Source organism: Camelus bactrianus, chromosome 18 (assembly GCF_048773025.1).
Source record: "Camelus bactrianus isolate YW-2024 breed Bactrian camel chromosome 18, ASM4877302v1, whole genome shotgun sequence".
In the NCBI taxonomy this organism is placed as follows: Eukaryota; Metazoa; Chordata; class Mammalia; order Artiodactyla; family Camelidae; genus Camelus; species Camelus bactrianus.
Window position 1 is genome coordinate 47188705 of NC_133556.1, and position 16222 is coordinate 47204926.

Here is a 16222-nt window from a genome sequence, read left to right on the forward strand (position 1 = left end):
AAGACTTTGGTTCCTTGGAGGCCACGCCCCCTTGGAGCCTGGCCTTTCTGTCACCAAGGCGGCACGCCCCCTAGTGGAAGCCACGCCCACTCTGAGAACACACACGTCAACTTCTAAGCCATCTGAGGCCTCAGCCCCTCAAGTTTCTACATGGCACCTCCCAAGACTGAGGGCTCCGGAACTCCTTCGGGAGCCCCAGGCCGACTCTCTTCCAAGGCCCCGCCCCTCACAGGCCCCGCCCCAAACCTCCTCTGAGTCCGCCCCTTCCCGAGCGGCCCGCAGCAGATGCTCTTCCCGCTACCCACGCCTCTGCCGGTGTTCTCACTGCTGACCGGGCCAGGCTCCGAGCTGCCCGCCGTTTGCATCGGCGTGAGCCCCGGGCAGCCGGCGAAGTCGGTGTTCTTCCACGCCGTGCGCTTCGGCGCGCTCTCCTGCTGGCGGGGCGAGATGAGCGCAGGTGAGTGGGACAGGTCCTGGGAGGGGTGCGGCTTATCAGGTTAGCGGCGTTGGGTCTGGGTAGCTGGGCGGTGCTTAGCCTGAAGCGTAACTGGGAAGCGGGCTGAACTAAGAGGGGACTGGAGAACGTTGGGTATATATAACTGGTGAGATGGATGACGGGGAGGGGGAGAAGGAGGGTGTGAGGAACTCTGTGATGGGTGGGGTTTAGCCTGCTTGCCTGGGGATACAGAGGATGCCTAGCAGAGTATAGGGGAATGAGGTGGAATTGGACCTTGCACTTCCGCCTCTCCACCAGAGCCCAAGGGACCAGTACAAGTGACTCAGGTCGAGGAAGATAAGGTGATGGTGTTGATGGACGCTAAGGACCCTTCTGGCTCTCCCTCACTATTCCTAGATCTCGGATTTCCGACCCCCACATCATGTAACTGTCAGAAACTCTAACTCCGGTCCTTGCCCGTCTTTCTTTGCTTTTCACACTGAACTTATTGTCTGGTCCCTCAGTAACCTTCTAAGCCTCACTTACTGCTCTTAAAGCTCCCTCTCTATCTCCTTCGAGGTTCTCTGAAGCTGGTGACTCCAGAGGGGGCCCCAGTCCGGGGGCTTCGAACTCCAGAGATCCCCATGACTGAAGCAGTGGAGGCCGTAGGTACGTGCAAGGACAGTAGGGCCCGGGGTCCTGGTTGGAGGATTAAGTGAAATCCAAGGGTAACAGGCACTGATTTCCTCCCAGCTATGGTCAGGGGTTGGCTCCAACCCTGCTGGAAGCATGGAGTGTAGGTGTGGGCTCTAGGCTCAGACAAGGGAAGCTCCTGCATCCCAGCACCCACAACCCAGTCCCTCCTTCAAACATCTCATTCATCAGAAGGATGGGGAGAACTGAGTCAGGGTGTGAAGTCCTGGAGAAGCTTCCTCCAGTCTCAGTTCAGACAGGTCTCCCTTCTCTACCCCAGTTTCTCTTAGGTCCAGAGCTCATCCAGGGCCACCGTGTGACCTTGGGTAAGGGACTTTGCTTCTCTCTGAGCCTCAGTCTCCCAACTATAAAATGGGATCACTATAGAGATATGTGGGTTAAGAGCATGGACCAGACTGCCTGGGTTGGAATCCAGCTCAATGACCTTAGGCATATGACCTAATCTTCCTGTGCCTCACTTTCCTCCTCTGGAAAATGGAATGAAAAATGGTGCTTGGCTCACAGAAATCTATGTGTCAGACTTTGCCCTTATGCTTTTGTATTTTCCTTAATCCTTTTGGTCGCCTATCAGGTAGGTATTATGATGTCAAAGGTTGGTAATCTGAGGTGCAGAGAGATTAAGTCACTTGCTTGAGGTCACACAGTGGATAAGTGGTGTTAGCAAGACTGATTATTTCTGGACCTGAGGATTTCAGAGACTACCTCCCTGCTCTCTTTGAGGGAGAGGGGAGGAGTCTTCTAGACACTGACACATGCACCTTTTCCCCCAGCTGCTGCAGGAGCTGAGAGACCCCACCCTCACCTTCCATCTGCTTGGCTCCCCCAGGTATGAGCTTGGGGTAGGGGAGAGAGGACTGGGAAGGGGGAGGCTTCTGATGGAGAGAGGGCATCCTCACATGTCCCCAGCCACCTGGATCTTTGGCCTGAACATTCTCTAACTTGGTCTCCCTGCTAGCATCTCTGCCCCCTATAGTCCATTCACCAACACAGCAGCTGAGGGGGAATTTTCATTTTGTATTTTTATTTTAGCTTTTTATTTTGACATGACTTTTAGACTCTCAGAGAAGTTACAAAAATAAAACTAAAAATTCTGTATCCCCTTCACCCAGATTCCTCATATTTTATTTTTTAACCACATTTGCTTTTTTCTTCTCTTTCATATACTTTTAGTATTTTTTCTATTTGCATGTGAATTATAGACATGATGACATGATGCCCATTTATCCCTAAATACTTCAATATATGTGACCTATACCAACGCAAGGACATACTCTTACAAACCACAATACAGCTGTCAAAATCAAGGAACTAACACTGAGCTCTCACTGCCTTCTAATTCACACACCCATTCAAGTCTCACCAGTTGTCCCAGTGATGCTCTTTATAACCAAAAATCATACTTTTTTTTTTTTTCTGGTCCAGGACATGACCTAGGACAATGGGTTGCATTTGGGAGTCATGTTTATTTTTTCTTGAACCCGAAACAATTCTTCAGACTTTTCTTTGCATTTCATGACCTTGACACTTTTGAAGCATATGGGATATTTGTTTTACCAAACGTCCCTCAAGTTTGATTGAGGTTTCCAGGTTAGGCGTTTTGGGCAGGAACACCACAGTAATGATGGTGTGTCCTCCTCATTGTATCAGATCAGGAAGCAGATGTCAGTTTGTCCCATTACAGGCAACGTTACCTTGGTTATTTGGACAAGGTGGAGTCAGCCAAGTTCCCCATTAGAAATTTACACTTTTTTCCTTTGTATTAATACGTATCTTTTCTGATGATTTGTTGAGATGTTTGTAAATTTGCTATTCCTCATCAGACTTCCACACACTAGTTTTACCTTTGATGATTTTTGCCTGAGTCTACTATTAGGATGGTTACTAAATGGTGGTTTTCTACTTTTATCACTCCTTCTACATTTATTGGTTAGCATTCTACTGCAAGGAAGAGCTGTCCCTTCTCCACCATGTATGTTTGCATACATGTGCTGGTGTGTTCTTCCAGCATAGTCTCAATAGTTTCCATTTTATTCTACGGGTTGTAATCTATTAGTATCATTATTTGGAAGCACAAATACTCCCAGATTTAGCCATGAGAGCCCCTTCAAGGACTTCTTTGATCTTTTGACATGACACAGGCGGATTTTCAAATCCAGATCTGACTGTGTCAGCCTCCACCTGTTCAACACCCAATCCTGGCCACAGCCCACACAACCATGACTTCTGCTGTCAAGCCCCCTCCCACCTCAAGGCCTTTGTGCAGGCTGTTCTCTCTGCTCAGAACACTCTTCCCTGCCCTTTCACCAAGTTCCCTCTTGAACGTCTTTCAGGCTCCAGCATCCATTCTTGGGGGTGCACGTTGGCCGACCCGTTGGGCTAGGTTTCCTGGCTGTGTGCCTCACGCTGCTTTGCACTCACGTCATTCACTGATTCATGTTGGGCTGCTGCTCCAGACTGAGCTCCCCTAGAGCAGGAGCCGTGCCTGCTCACGCACTGCTGAAGCCCAGCATTGTGCTGGGCACACGCTCTGTAGAGTCCTTTGTGACTGTATGTATGAATGAATGAATGAATGAACAAATGAATGAGTAAACAGATTTTTCTCTTCCTTCCCCAGGCCTGTGGTAGTGGAGACACGCCCAGCAGATGATCCTACTGCCCCCAGCAACCTATATATCCAGGAATGAGTCCCTGGGGTTGGGGGTGGGTGTTTGGAATCAGTCTCTGCACCCCCTCCCCTCCCCAGTGGACACAATATAGTGGACATGACATGCCTGTGTCTCCCAATAAATGTGATTTTAACCTCTGCTGTCATCTTGGTTTTCTGTGGTGAGGGGAGGAGGGCCGAATTCCTGGATGCCTACTGACCCCCCCCCAAATTCAACAATCCAGTACATCAGGGATATAGCACAGACTTTATTTCTACAGCACATGGTCACCTCTCCCCCAGCGGCCTTGGGTGGAGGGATTTGGGGACTAAGGGGCTTGCTGTAAGAATACGGCACTTGAAGTGTGAGTGAAGGGCCAGCTGTGGGTGTCTCAGCTAAGCTGGTCCTCATACTGCTTGCGGGAACAATCACCAGCAGGGGAGACATCCCAACATCTCTCTTGGTACATCTTCCAGACATAAGACTCCTAGGGGTTGGGGTTGGGGAAGAGTTGGTTGGTCACATCTTCAAATGCTTGATAAGATCTGAGCTTTTTACTGCCACCTGCTGATTGAACTTTTATTAAAATTCTCCATGTCCTTGCCCATTTTTCTCCCATTAACACCCCCTCACCTGACCCGTGTGTTCTGTCTCATCCTTGTTTATCAGACACTTCAGGAAAAACCTGGGGTTGGAAGGGCTGTGGGAGATAAGTCAGAACCAGCCTTACTTACCTTCTCCTGATTGGCTGGCTGAGAACCCACCCACATGGAAGCCACAGCCCTTTCCTAACTGACCAAAGCCCGGTATCCCCTCCCCGGATGTTGCCGGCCACGGGCCCACCCTCCTGATTAGCCAGCGGGCCCACGCTCACATGTAATTGGCCAGGTTGTGCTCCTCTAGCGTGTGGGTCTCGAAACCATGCAGTGTCGTATCAAAGTCATCGCTGCCGATGCTGATGCCGCAGATGAAGCACTTGGTCTGTGGGTGGCAGGAAGCATCAGAGTCGAGGCCCACTTGACACCCCCAGGGTCCTGTAATCCCTCTGGATCGCCCCCTGATATGGCCTACCTCCATATCGTCCCTCACTTGCTGTTGTTGGTCTCGGAGCTCACCAAGAGCGTCAGTGATCAGACCTGGGGAGGCAGGGTGCAAGTCAGTGCCTAATCTCTGGCCAAATTCAGACTGCTCCTTCTTCTGGCTACCCCCTTCTGAGCCTTGCCTCCCATTCCCTAATCTCTCATCTCCCTAATCTCACCCTGCTGCTTGAAAATAATACCTAGCATTTATTGAGCACTTAGCATGAGACCCTTACTACCTATGAATTGACTTATTTCTCACCACGACCCTATAAGACTAGTATAATTAATATCCCCATTTTACAGATGGAGAAACTGAGGTTCAGAGAGGTAACTTGCCCAAAGTCTCACAGTAGGGAGAAACAGAGCCAGGTCAACCAGATCCCGGGCCTGCACTCTCAGAGGAGCTAGTCTGCCTCTGGGCATCTCCACTCCCACAACCCCGACCAGCACTGACCCTGGATGATGGCCAGCAGGATGACGATGACAAAGAAGAAGAAGGTGATTTCGAAGACCACCCGGTACAGCTCATATTCATCACCTGCTGGGTCCTCAATCTCGTCCCCAATGCCCCCACCTGCTCGGACACCCACGTACATGTGAAACAGGTAACACTGTGGGGGCAAGGTGAGAAGCATATTAGTCATGCATTCAATCATTCGGTATTCACAAAGTACCTACAGGACCCTGGGCTAGTGGGGCAGGAGACTCACAGTAATGGCTGAGACAGCCCTGGGCTCCGCCCTCACATGGCATCAGACAGTGACAGCCCAGAAATGATCAGGGTTGTGACAGGGACAGCTCAGGCAGAGGGCTGAGGGCTGGGACGGGGAACGCACAGTGTAATTGGGGGCGAGATGGGGGGAGTATAGGAAGCGCTGAAGCTCTGAAAGCCTCACAAAGCCTGGGAGATCAGGCAAGGCTTCCTAGAAGCAGGGACATGTGTGAACTGGAACTTGAAGGAAATGTTAGGTGGAAGAGAGTGTTCCAGGCAGGGAAAACCACACATGCAACGTCACCACTGGGGAGGAAAGAAGACATCTCGTTCCTGTGAGGAAGTGAAAGAGGGTCAGTGAAGCTGGAAAGTAGAGCTCCCGTGAGCAAGAACAGCAAGAGGAATGAGGTCCAGCCGATGGTCAAGGAGGGCTTCCTGTAGGAGGCAGCACTTAAGTTGAAAGGTGAGGCATCAAGGGAAGGGGTATTTGTACTCAGGGTCTGAGGTGGAGGTGGGGCAGAGAGACCGTCAGATGCAAAGGGCTTGGGTTGGGAGGAAATACATGATCTTAGGGGAACTGAGGGGCACCAGGCAGCCAGAGAGCAAAAGGCAAGAAGGACTGTGGTTAGACTCAGGCCAGGCTAGCTATTCCCTGGCTATTCATAAGCCATGCTGAAGGCACTGGGGAACCAAGAGGAAGTTCTGAGAAGAGAGAGGAACATGGTCTGCCTGGCATGTGGGAAAGATTTTACACTATCCTTTTTGTGTCCCTGGGAAGTGGGAGAACCTAGTTGTCTTAGGTAAGGGCTAAGACCAGTGACTGGAGGGAACAAGGCTGAGTGGCAAGGACAGGTCTGGGTGGTGGGGCTCAAACGTCAGGCTGAGGAGCTGGATAGGTCCCAGGAGCACGGTGCCTGATTACAGGCCATCTTCTGAGATAAAGCCCTGGGACAATTCATTTAAATGTGGCCCATGCCTCTAGTAGGAGAAACTCAATTTGGTTATGATCATCTCTAGTAGACTAGAAGAGAAAAAAATGAAACCTGCATGGCATTCTTTGGGTGAAACTTTTAATTACAGATAATGATGACAATAGCTCACCTCTATGGAATCCTTGATCCCTACCAGGCAGTGTTCTACAACTATTTATTCTTAGATGATCAGGGAGCATCACTACGTCCTAAAAGCCACCCTAGGATGTAGGCACTGTTATTATACACTCATTTCACAGGTGAGGACACCAGAGCATAGGGAAGCTGAGTAGCTAAACCCCAAAACATGTAGCTTGTAAGTCAGGCACTGTGCCTGAGCACCTTTCCAATAATAACAGCTTTAAAAGCTCAAATAATACGACAACAGTGGCTAACGTTTATTGAGCACTGTTCGAAGTACCTCACAAGTATCAGCTCACTGAACCCTCACGATAAGCCTACAAGGTAGGCACTGTTCCTAAGCCCCTTGGCAGATGGGAAACCTGAGGGTCAGGGGTGGTCGGAAGTTGCCCAAGAGCGTTGGGGGGAAGGGCTCACCGTCATCATGTCGTCACACTTCATGTCAGGCTCGTCCTCGTCCTCGCTCTTGTTGTAGAGCTTGCGGAAGAAGTCGAAGGCCACCACGGTGTACAGGTAGAGCACCACCGCCAGGAGGCCCACGGTCATCACCAGCTGGGGGCAGGCAGGGGGCGGGTCAGCGCCATGCTCAGCCGGCCCCTCCACCTTGCCCAGCCTTCGGGCTCCTGACCCTGCTGCTACCCAGGTGGCTCTCCCTGCTGGGGCCTCACGACCCACACCCACCCTGGCTCGGCCTGCCCTCCTGGCCCCTCCTCACCCTGGCCGCCCAGCCCTCACCCCTCCACCCTTGCTCAGACTGCCATGCTTGGCCCTGCCCGGCTCACATCCCTCAGGCAGTTCCTCTCCACACCTGTTTCCCATCGTGGGTGACGGAGGAGAGGATGGTGCGCAGTGTCTTGACCCCCATGGCAATGTCCAGGAGGTGAGCAGCGAAAAAGAAGTTGTTGTAGTGCCCCAGGAGGGACATCACCATGTACCAGCCCAGGTTCAGGAAAGACTGTGGGCACACAGAGTCAGGGTCAGAGAGCATTCCTGAGGGTCAAGGAGAGCTCGGGGAGCCCCCGGAACATTCAAGAGGGTCAGGTGCGCTCTGGGGGGTCAGGGTGCCATCGCTGGCTTGGGATTACTTGAGGGATCAGGAACACTCTAGAACAATGGAGCACTCTGGGTGAGAAGCCATCCTGGGTGGGGTTGAGGAGCCCTCTGCAGGACGTAGTCTGGAAATCCAAGAGCATTCTAGGGGACAAGGAGCCTTGGGCGGGTGTTCAGAGGGTGCCCGAGGAACAGAGGTGCACAGAGGCTCAGGACTCAGTCCCTGGTCAGGGCTCCCTGGTGCTGGAGCCCCCAACCCTCCCAGGGCCCTTCTCCTGCAGGTCCCTCCCCCACCTACAAGTCCCTCCTCACATTGTCGGTGAAGATGACCCCGAACTTCCAGATCTGGAACTTGACGCCGATGGACATGAGCCTGTCAGGTGGAGGGAAGAGGGATGGCCAGATGCCGGAGGGTCAGACCCTGGCCACCTCCCCTGCCTGCCCCTGGCCTGGGCAGGATCACCCCTGGCTCACCAGGTAAGCAGCCCCGGCGGTGGCTCAGGCTTGCGTTCACTGTGTGCTGTGATCTCCAGCATGGACAGATCCATGCCCAGCAGCTCGGCGATCTGCTCCCGCCCACAGATGTCCCCGTGCTTGTCCAGGACCTGCGCAGGAGAGCAGAGGGCAAGCAGACACCACTGGAGTGGGGCGAGTCATGGCCTGGGTTGGAGAGGCATCTGGGAACACTCTGAATTTTCTGTGAAAAATTGGGAATGCATTTTTCTGGGAAGAAGGGCCAGAGCTTTTTTCAGATCCTCAGGGGGAGGGTCCAAACGTGATAAAGGTCCAGTTAATTCATTAGCCAAATTATTTGGGATAACTTATTACTATTAGGCAGGTGGGCAAAGAATCCTATACAACTGGGCTGCCTGTCATCTATGGACTTATCTCCTCCCCCTCACCCCCTTACTCACTCTGCTCCAGCCACACTGGCCCCCCTCACGGCTCCTCAAATACGCCAGGCACGTTCCTCCCCCAGGATCTTTGCACTGGCTGTTCCCCCTGCCCAGGGCGGTCTTCCCCCAGATTTCCCCCTGGCTCACTCCCTTACCACCCTGCACAAGAAAGAGCAAACCTCTCTGGGCCAGCACCCACACACTCCCCAACCCTCTTACTGGATTATTTTTTCCTTCTGCAGTACTTATCACCGCCTGAACACCATAAACGTGTTCCTCATCTGTCTGTCCAACTCGAGCATCAAAATGTGCTTACTGCTTGAAACGTACCTACTGCTTGGACTCCATGCCCTCCAAAATTGTTCTTGGCACGTAGTAGGTGCTCAGTAAACATCTGCTGAGTGAATGAACGTATCAGCCAACATGTATCTTTTTTTTTTAGGTGCAGGTACTGGGGATTGGACCCAGGACCTCATGCATGGTGGGCATGTGCTCTGCCACTGAGCATACCGCAGCCCGGATGTTTTCCTATGGGCCAGATACTGTGCACCTAGTAGGTCATATAAACTTTACAACAACCCTGTGGGGGCGGCCCTCTTATTACCTCACTTTGAACGTGAGGGAAACTGAGACACCGAAAGGCTCACACAGCTAGGAGGAGAAAAACAAGACAGTCCAGCTCCTGAGTCAATGTGCTTAAAACAGAATGCTTTACTTCCTCCCCTAAAATTAGTATTTATTGAGTACTTACTCTGTGCCAGGCACTGCGTCATGCTTGTTATGCACATCGTCGCTTTCCAGAGAGGGGTGGGTGTGTGGTTCTCATGCCTATTTCCAGATGGGCAAACTGAGGTGCTCCCTCAGCAAATCCCCTCGCCCAAGGTCACACACACAGCGAGTGCCTGATGGGGCTTAGATGGCCAGGTGGCAGGGAGGGACCCAGCCCAGGAGGCCCATCTACTGCCCCATTCACATTCTCTCACCTTCCGCTTGACGAACTTGTCCCAGTAGTTGCTGGGGAAAGACCTGCCGAGAGAAAGAGGCCACAAGATGTCAGGGCAGGAGGGAAGAGGAGCCACCAGCCAGGCCAGGGGGCTTTGGAATTCCAGTCCTTCTCTCACAGGGGACTCCACACAGTGGGGTCGCATCTCACTCGGGGTCAGGCTCTAAAGACCCCGTGCCAGGTGAAGTTTGTCCTTCCCCCCTACTGCCATCTTTTGGGGAGCTTAGGGGAGGTAGGTGGCTTGCATTTGGAGCCGGGATGTGCAAAAACAAAAAACAAAAGACAAACAACATAGACCTGAATTCAGGTGGGGAGCCAGGGCCAGCGGTCTGGCCTTGCTCTGGCTCTGGGGAACGGTGTGCTTCTCACTGTTTCATTTAATTTTGTCTGATGAATCAGGCTCTTTCGTTACCAGTTTTATAAATGACGAGTCGATGCTCTAACATCCTGCCAAGGTGGCCAATGGGTTTTGTTTGCAGGGGGTGGGATGGGGAGTGGAACAGAGATTTACTATGAATCCATGGATTTAGATCTATTTGCTGTTTCAATTCATAGCCCTTCCTGTCCTTCCTGATGCTCAGGGTGTCCCTGATTTGCCCAGTGGGGGCCCCTTCTAGCTGGTGGCTGGGTCCTTTCAGCCTGTCACCATTTTTCATTGAGCACATCCTTGCTTTCTGATAAGGTAATCCACTCTCATCTTGCATTTCCCTGCCCCAGCCCTGAAATCTGCCACTTCTCCAAGCTGCTTGGTTCCTCGTTGAGGAAAATGGTATTTAGAAGTCAAGGTCTTAGGTGGGTAGGTATAGATTAGTGGTAGAGCACATGCTTAGCATGCACGAGGTCCTGGGTTCAATCCCCAGTACCTCCATTAAAAAAAAAGATAAATAAATAACCTAATACCCCCCCTGTCTTGTTGTCCTAAATGCCCAAGTTAATGTCACCCCCTTTGAACACTCAAGCCACCTCAGAATTCAGACTCATAAGAGTTAATTAAGCACATCTTCCTCCTTCCCCTCCCTCCCATCCCTCCTTCCTTCTTTTCTCTCTCCCTCCCTCTCTCCTTTGTCATTCATTCACTTAGCTTATAAGGCCACTTCATACGGCCTCAAGGACCGAGTGATGCTTTCTCTCTCCAAATCCAAGTCCATACTGGACACACTGAGTAGGCCACGACTTGTCCAGCCGGCTGTGCCTGTCTTAGGTTGTCCTCCTCTGAGGATCTTACCCGTCGTTAGCTATCCAGCCGTCCATGCTGGACACAAAGAGTAGGCCATCTGTGGTCCAACCAGCTGTGCCTGTCTTAGGTTGTCCTCCTCTGAGGATCTTACCCGTCGTTGGCTATCCAGCCGTCCATGCTGTACACAAAGAGTAGGCCATCTGTGGTCCAGCCAGCTGTGCCTGTCTTAGGTTGTCCTCCTCTGAGGATCTTACCCGTCGTTGGCTAATCAGCCGTTCATGATGGACACACTGAGTAGGCCATCTGTGGTCCAGCCGCCTGTGCCTGTCTTAGGTTGTCCTCTTCTGAGGATCTTACCCGTCATTGGCTATCCAGACGTCCATGCTGGACACATTCAGCAGGTCATCTCTTGTCCAGCCGGCTGTGCCTGTCTTAGGTTGTCCTCCTCTGAGGATCTTACCCGTCGTTAGCTATCCAGCCGTCCATGCTGGACACAAAGAGTAGGCCATCTGTGGTCCAACCAGCTGTGCCTGTCTTAGGTTGTCCTCCTCTGAGGATCTTACCCGTCGTTGGCTATCCAGACGTCCATGCTGGACACATTCAGCAGGTCATCTCTTGTCCAGCCGGCTGTGCCTGTCTTAGGTTGTCCTCCTCTGAGGATCTTACCCGTCGTTAGCTATCCAGCCGTCCATGCTGGACACAAAGAGTAGGCCATCTGTGGTCCAACCAGCTGTGCCTGTCTTAGGTTGTCCTCCTCTGAGGATCTTACCCGTCGTTGGCTATCCAGCCGTCCATGCTGTACACAAAGAGTAGGCCATCTCTTGTCCAGCCAGCTGTGCCTGTCTTAGGTTGTCCTCCTCTGAGGATCTTACCCGTCGTTGGCTATCCAGCCGTCCATGCTGGACACAAAGAGTAGGCCATCTGTGGTCCAACCAGCTGTGCCTGTCTTAGGTTGTCCTCCTCTGAGGATCTTACCCGTCGTTGGCTAGTCAGCCGTTCATGATGGACACACTGAGTAGGCCATCTGTGGTCCAGCCGCCTGTGCCTGTCTTAGGTTGTCCTCTTCTGAGGATCTTACCCGTCATTGGCTATCCAGACGTCCATGCTGGACACATTCAGCAGGTCATCTCTTGTCCAGCCGGCTGTGCCTGTCTTAGGTTGTCCTCCTCTGAGGATCTTACCCGTCGTTGGCTATCCAGACGTCCATGCTGGACACATTCAGCAGGTCATCTCTTGTCCAGCCGGCTGTGCCTGTCTTAGGTTGTCCTCCTCTGAGGATCTTACCCGTCGTTGGCTATCCAGCCATCCATGCTGGACACATTCAGCAGGTCATCTCTTGTCCAGCCGCTGTGCCTGTCTTAGGTTGTCCTCCTCTGAGGATCTTACCCGTCGTTGGCTATCCAGACGTCCATGCTGGACACATTCAGCAGGTCATCTCTTGTCCAGCCGGCTGTGCCTGTCTTAGGTTGTCCTCCTCTGAGGATCTTACCCGTCGTTGGCTATCCAGCCGTCCATGCTGGACACAAAGAGTAGGCCATCTGTGGTCCAACCAGCTGTGCCTGTCTTAGGTTGTCCTCCTCTGAGGATCTTACCCGTCGTTGGCTAGTCAGCCGTTCATGATGGACACACTGAGTAGGCCATCTGTGGTCCAGCCGCCTGTGCCTGTCTTAGGTTGTCCTCTTCTGAGGATCTTACCCGTCATTGGCTATCCAGACGTCCATGCTGGACACATTCAGCAGGTCATCTCTTGTCCAGCCGGCTGTGCCTGCTGAGTGCCCTTGGACTACTTATCTTAAACACTCTGTGCATCAGTTTCCCCTCTTGCACGATGGGACAGTAACAACCAGACCTACCTCACAAGGGCCATACAGCACCTAAGAGAGTTCATGCACCAAAGCTTACAGCACAGAAGCTACCATGTGGGGAGCACTCTCTCAGCAGTGTCATCACCAGTAACAACCTCACAAACACAAGCACCGTTATCTCCATTTTACAGGTCAAAACCGAGCCCTTGCAACCTGTAAAAATCAACAAAGCACTGAGGCGGAAGACATCAAACGTCCGCCAGCAGGAGAACAGTCCCACGTGGAACACTATACAGCCATGACAACAAACAAATCGCATCCACACAGAGAGGGGATGGATCTCACAAACCCAGGGCTGAGTGGAAGATGCCAGGAGAGCTCCCAGTTCAGAGCAGGCAAACCTGAGCTAAGCTAACTGGGACGCACACGTGTGCGGTAAACCCACATAAAGCTGGGCCGTGAGAGCATAAAGGTGGTGAGCAGGGTGGGGGCGGTTGGCACAAAGCATATGAGACAAAGGACGAGGGGCGCCAGCAACACAAAGCTTTGCAATTTGGATTGTGATCACGCGGGTGTTCATTTACAATTACTTGCTGAACTCTGTATTTATGTACTAGCTTTTATGCTTTATAACCAATTTTGAAAACGCCATCCCTCCTCCTGCCCCAACTTCCTTGGCTTCCTAATCCTGAACATCAAAGGAAGCCACATCTTATCCAAAATATACAAAGAGTTCATACAACTCAATGTCAAAAACCAAAATAAACCAAACCAAACCAAACAAACAAAAACAAACCACCCTGTTAAAAAAAGGGCAGAAGACCTGAACAGACATTTTCCCAAAGATGTACAGATGGCCAACAGACACAAGAAAAGATGTTCGACGCTGCTAATCACCAGGGAAATTCAAATCAAAACCACCATAAGATATTACTTCACAGCTGTCAGAATGGCTATCGTCAAAAAGGCAACAAACAACAAAATGTTGGTGAAGGTGTGGAGAAGAGAGAACTCTTGTTGGTGGAAATGTAAACTGGTGCAGCCACTTTGGAAAACAGGATGGAAGTTCCCCACAAAATTAAAAACAGAACTACCAAGTGACCCAGCAATTCCACTCACGACTATATATCCAAAGAAAACAAAAATACCAATTCCACAAGATACATGCACATTTTCATGGCAGCACTATTTACAACAGCCAAAATATGGAAACAACCTAAGTGTCCATCAACAAATGAATGGATAAAGAAAATGTGACACCTAAACACACACAAAATGGAGTATCACTCAGCCATAAAAGAATGAAATTTTGCCATTTGCAACAACATGAATGGACCTCGAGGCTATTGTGCTTAGTGAAATGAATCAAAAGAAGACAAATACTGTATGTTTTGACTTACATGTGGAATCTAAAAAATAATAAATAAAACAAGTGAATGTAACAAAACAGAAAGAGACTCACAGATACAGAGAACAAACTAGTGGTTACCAGAGGGGAGTGGGGTTGAGGAGAGGCAAAGACAGGGGAAGGGGATTACGAGGTACGAAATACTAGGCATAAAATTAGTAAGATACAAGGATAATGTACAGCACACGAATATAACTGATATTTTATAACTTTACGTAAAATATAGTCTATAAAAATACGTAACCACTATGTTTCACATCTGAGGCTAATGTAATATTGTAAATCAACCATACTTCAATTAGAAAAAAAAAAAAGATAGCCACACCCTGCAGGCTACCCCCAACTCCCACCCACCCAGTGTTGTGAGTGGCACCATGCTGGCTACTGGCATGGGGGTGGGAATGGAGGTAGAAACTCACAGCTTTAGGACAGCCAGGTTGGCTTCCAGGTCATAGGCATTCTCCTTGGCCTGTGTCTCCACATAGCGCTCCAGGGTGGCCAGATTCTCAGGATTATACCTAGAGGAGAATAAAGATGGATGAACAGAGAGGAGACAGGAGTTGAGCTCAGTTACTCTATGGGGCCAGGGAGGAGGGTCACTGTAGCCTGCGCCTCTCTCTCTTCCTTTCTTCCCTTTCTTTAGCTCTGTCACTGGCCACTTAGGCTCTACCCAAATACTGAATCAGCTCTATAATTTCTAATAAAACTTATCCACACCCCAGACCTAAGCCAAAGCTCTAAACTGCATCAGAGCCTTGGGTCTTTTCTAGCTTGCCTCCTCAACCTTTCAGACAGCCAGTCATTGCAGACTGTATACCTAGCCTCCTAGACATCTTTGCTACCCACCCTTACCTTCCCTCCCCAGATCTCATACTGGTCTAGCCCCGTCCTCTCCTGCCTAGCTCCCCTCATCACACCCTGACCACTACTGGTTCTAACTAGCTACTTGGTTTGTTTGGATTCTGAACTGGGAACCCTATGAAAGCATGGCCTGCGGCTGTCTTGGTCAACTCTGGTCTGCAGCATTGCCCAGCACTCACAGACTAGATTTTAGTAAACATGTGTTAAATGAATAATGAGAGGTGAAGGAAGGGAGAGATAAAGAGGCACTAAGAGACACGAAGAGACTGAGGAGCAGACACAGAGAGACATTAAGGCAATTAAAGGGGAGAGTGGCGGTAGGAAACGCTATCTTCTGCCTTTAGGTCTTCGCAGTGCTATTTCCTTAAACATCTCCAGGATGATAGGTGAGAACCCCAGGTCAAGCCCAGGACTGACCACGCCTTACTCCAGAAAATTCTCTCCTCCACCCCGCTTGGCCAGAAGCGCTCCCTACCACCGAACTCAGACCTGTCGATACCCTTGAGCGTCTTGCCCACGTTTGCTCTCACCTGCTCAAACATCGCCAGGACTCCGTCGCCTCCCACACCCGGGGTGAAGCCGCAAACCCGGCCGCCGCAGACCCGGCCGCCGCAGACCCGGCCGCCGCGGACTCCTCGAGGACCGGAAAAGGAAAGATTGGTGGAAACGGAAACTACGTCATTGTTTTCGCTAAGCGCAGTTAGCGCATGCGTGTATGCTCCACCCGAGCAGAATCAACGGCGTGAGAAAAAGCCTGGTCTAGCCAAGTGCGCAGGCGCCTTCTCGTGGCACGCTGGCGAGGAGGCGGGGCTGAGGTTTTCCCCGGCCTCGCGTACCCTGTTCTAGTGCCTGCAGTGTGCGCGCGAGCTGCCAGGGAAGGAGACGGATCCCTGACGGCGTGCACGCACGTCGCGTTGCTCGCGACCCTGAACTCAAAAGCTGTGCTGGAATGCACGTATTAGTCTCCCTTTGGGCCATGGCCAAGTCCCGAGGAAGGTGCTTTTTGAGGTCCCCTTTGCCTCACGCCATGATCCCTAAAGCAAGATCCGAGCTCCACAATTTCAAGTCCCGAACCCGGTCCCACGCTGCACCCTGACGCCAGGGTTAGGGGCCTGCAAAGCTGTTGTGCTCTGCCTGTCAGGGACAGGGGTGAGGGGCTCCTGGACCCCGCCAGATCACGCCCAGTCCCCATAGGCTCCTGTCTTGTGGGTGAGAGCGAGCACCGCATGTGTGTACAGGTTCTGCACACTGCAGGCATGAAAGCACATGCATGTGTCGTATATGTGGAGGTATATGCTCTGGGTACATCCACATGTACGCA

At 51.4% G+C, this 16222-nt stretch overlaps 2 protein-coding genes across 3 annotated transcripts; one reads left to right on the top strand and one right to left on the bottom strand.

The window, feature by feature from the left end:
* The first annotated feature begins 7 nt into the window (after positions 1 to 7).
* On the top strand, positions 8 to 3954 carry LOC141573953 (mitogen-activated protein kinase kinase kinase kinase 1-like). Of its 2 annotated transcripts, XM_074346856.1 has the most exons (4): positions 24 to 457; positions 1016 to 1105; positions 1921 to 1976; positions 3765 to 3954. In XM_074346856.1, exons 1-4 carry the CDS (start codon positions 286 to 288, stop codon positions 3795 to 3797), a joined length of 351 nt encoding a protein of 116 aa, XP_074202957.1. In that variant the 5' UTR covers positions 24 to 285; the 3' UTR covers positions 3798 to 3954. The 2 variants fall into 2 exon arrangements, with proteins under 2 accessions (XP_074202958.1, XP_074202957.1); XM_074346857.1 differs by lacking the exons at positions 1016 to 1105; positions 1921 to 1976; positions 3765 to 3954 and adding an exon at positions 755 to 1002 and having other exon boundaries at positions 8 to 457.
* Positions 3931 to 16093, bottom strand: LOC141573837 (ryanodine receptor 1-like). Its single transcript, XM_074345416.1, has 12 exons — positions 15926 to 16093; positions 15432 to 15574; positions 14460 to 14558; positions 9631 to 9673; positions 8226 to 8356; positions 8064 to 8124; positions 7510 to 7656; positions 7119 to 7253; positions 5332 to 5488; positions 4867 to 4931; positions 4670 to 4776; positions 3931 to 4282 (listed from the first exon to the last, which is right to left on the bottom strand). Exons 1-12 carry the CDS (start codon positions 16091 to 16093, stop codon positions 3946 to 3948), a joined length of 1593 nt encoding a protein of 530 aa, XP_074201517.1. The 3' UTR covers positions 3931 to 3945.
* Between the last annotated feature and the right edge of the window lie 129 nt (positions 16094 to 16222).

What these genes read in the sequence shown, in the direction of transcription:
- LOC141573953 (XM_074346856.1), top strand. Translation starts at nt 286, where the DNA reads ATGCTCTTCCCGCTACCCACGCCTCTGCCGGTGTTCTCACTGCTGACC. An exon ending in GCGGGGCGAGATGAGCGCAG is followed by an intron (nt 458 to 1,015) that starts GTGAGTGGGACA and finishes ATCTCCTTCGAG; the next exon opens with GTTCTCTGAAGCTGGTGACT. An exon ending in TGAAGCAGTGGAGGCCGTAG is followed by an intron (nt 1,106 to 1,920) that starts GTACGTGCAAGG and finishes CTTTTCCCCCAG; the next exon opens with CTGCTGCAGGAGCTGAGAGA.
- LOC141573837 (XM_074345416.1), bottom strand. Translation starts at nt 16,093, where the DNA reads ATGGGGACTGGGCGTGATCTGGCGGGGTCCAGGAGCCCCTCACCCCTG. An exon ending in TCCTGGCGATGTTTGAGCAG is followed by an intron (nt 14,559 to 15,431) that starts GTGAGAGCAAAC and finishes ATTCTCCTCTAG; the next exon opens with GTATAATCCTGAGAATCTGG. An exon ending in TCACCCACGATGGGAAACAG is followed by an intron (nt 7,254 to 7,509) that starts GTGTGGAGAGGA and finishes GCCTGCCCCCAG; the next exon opens with CTGGTGATGACCGTGGGCCT.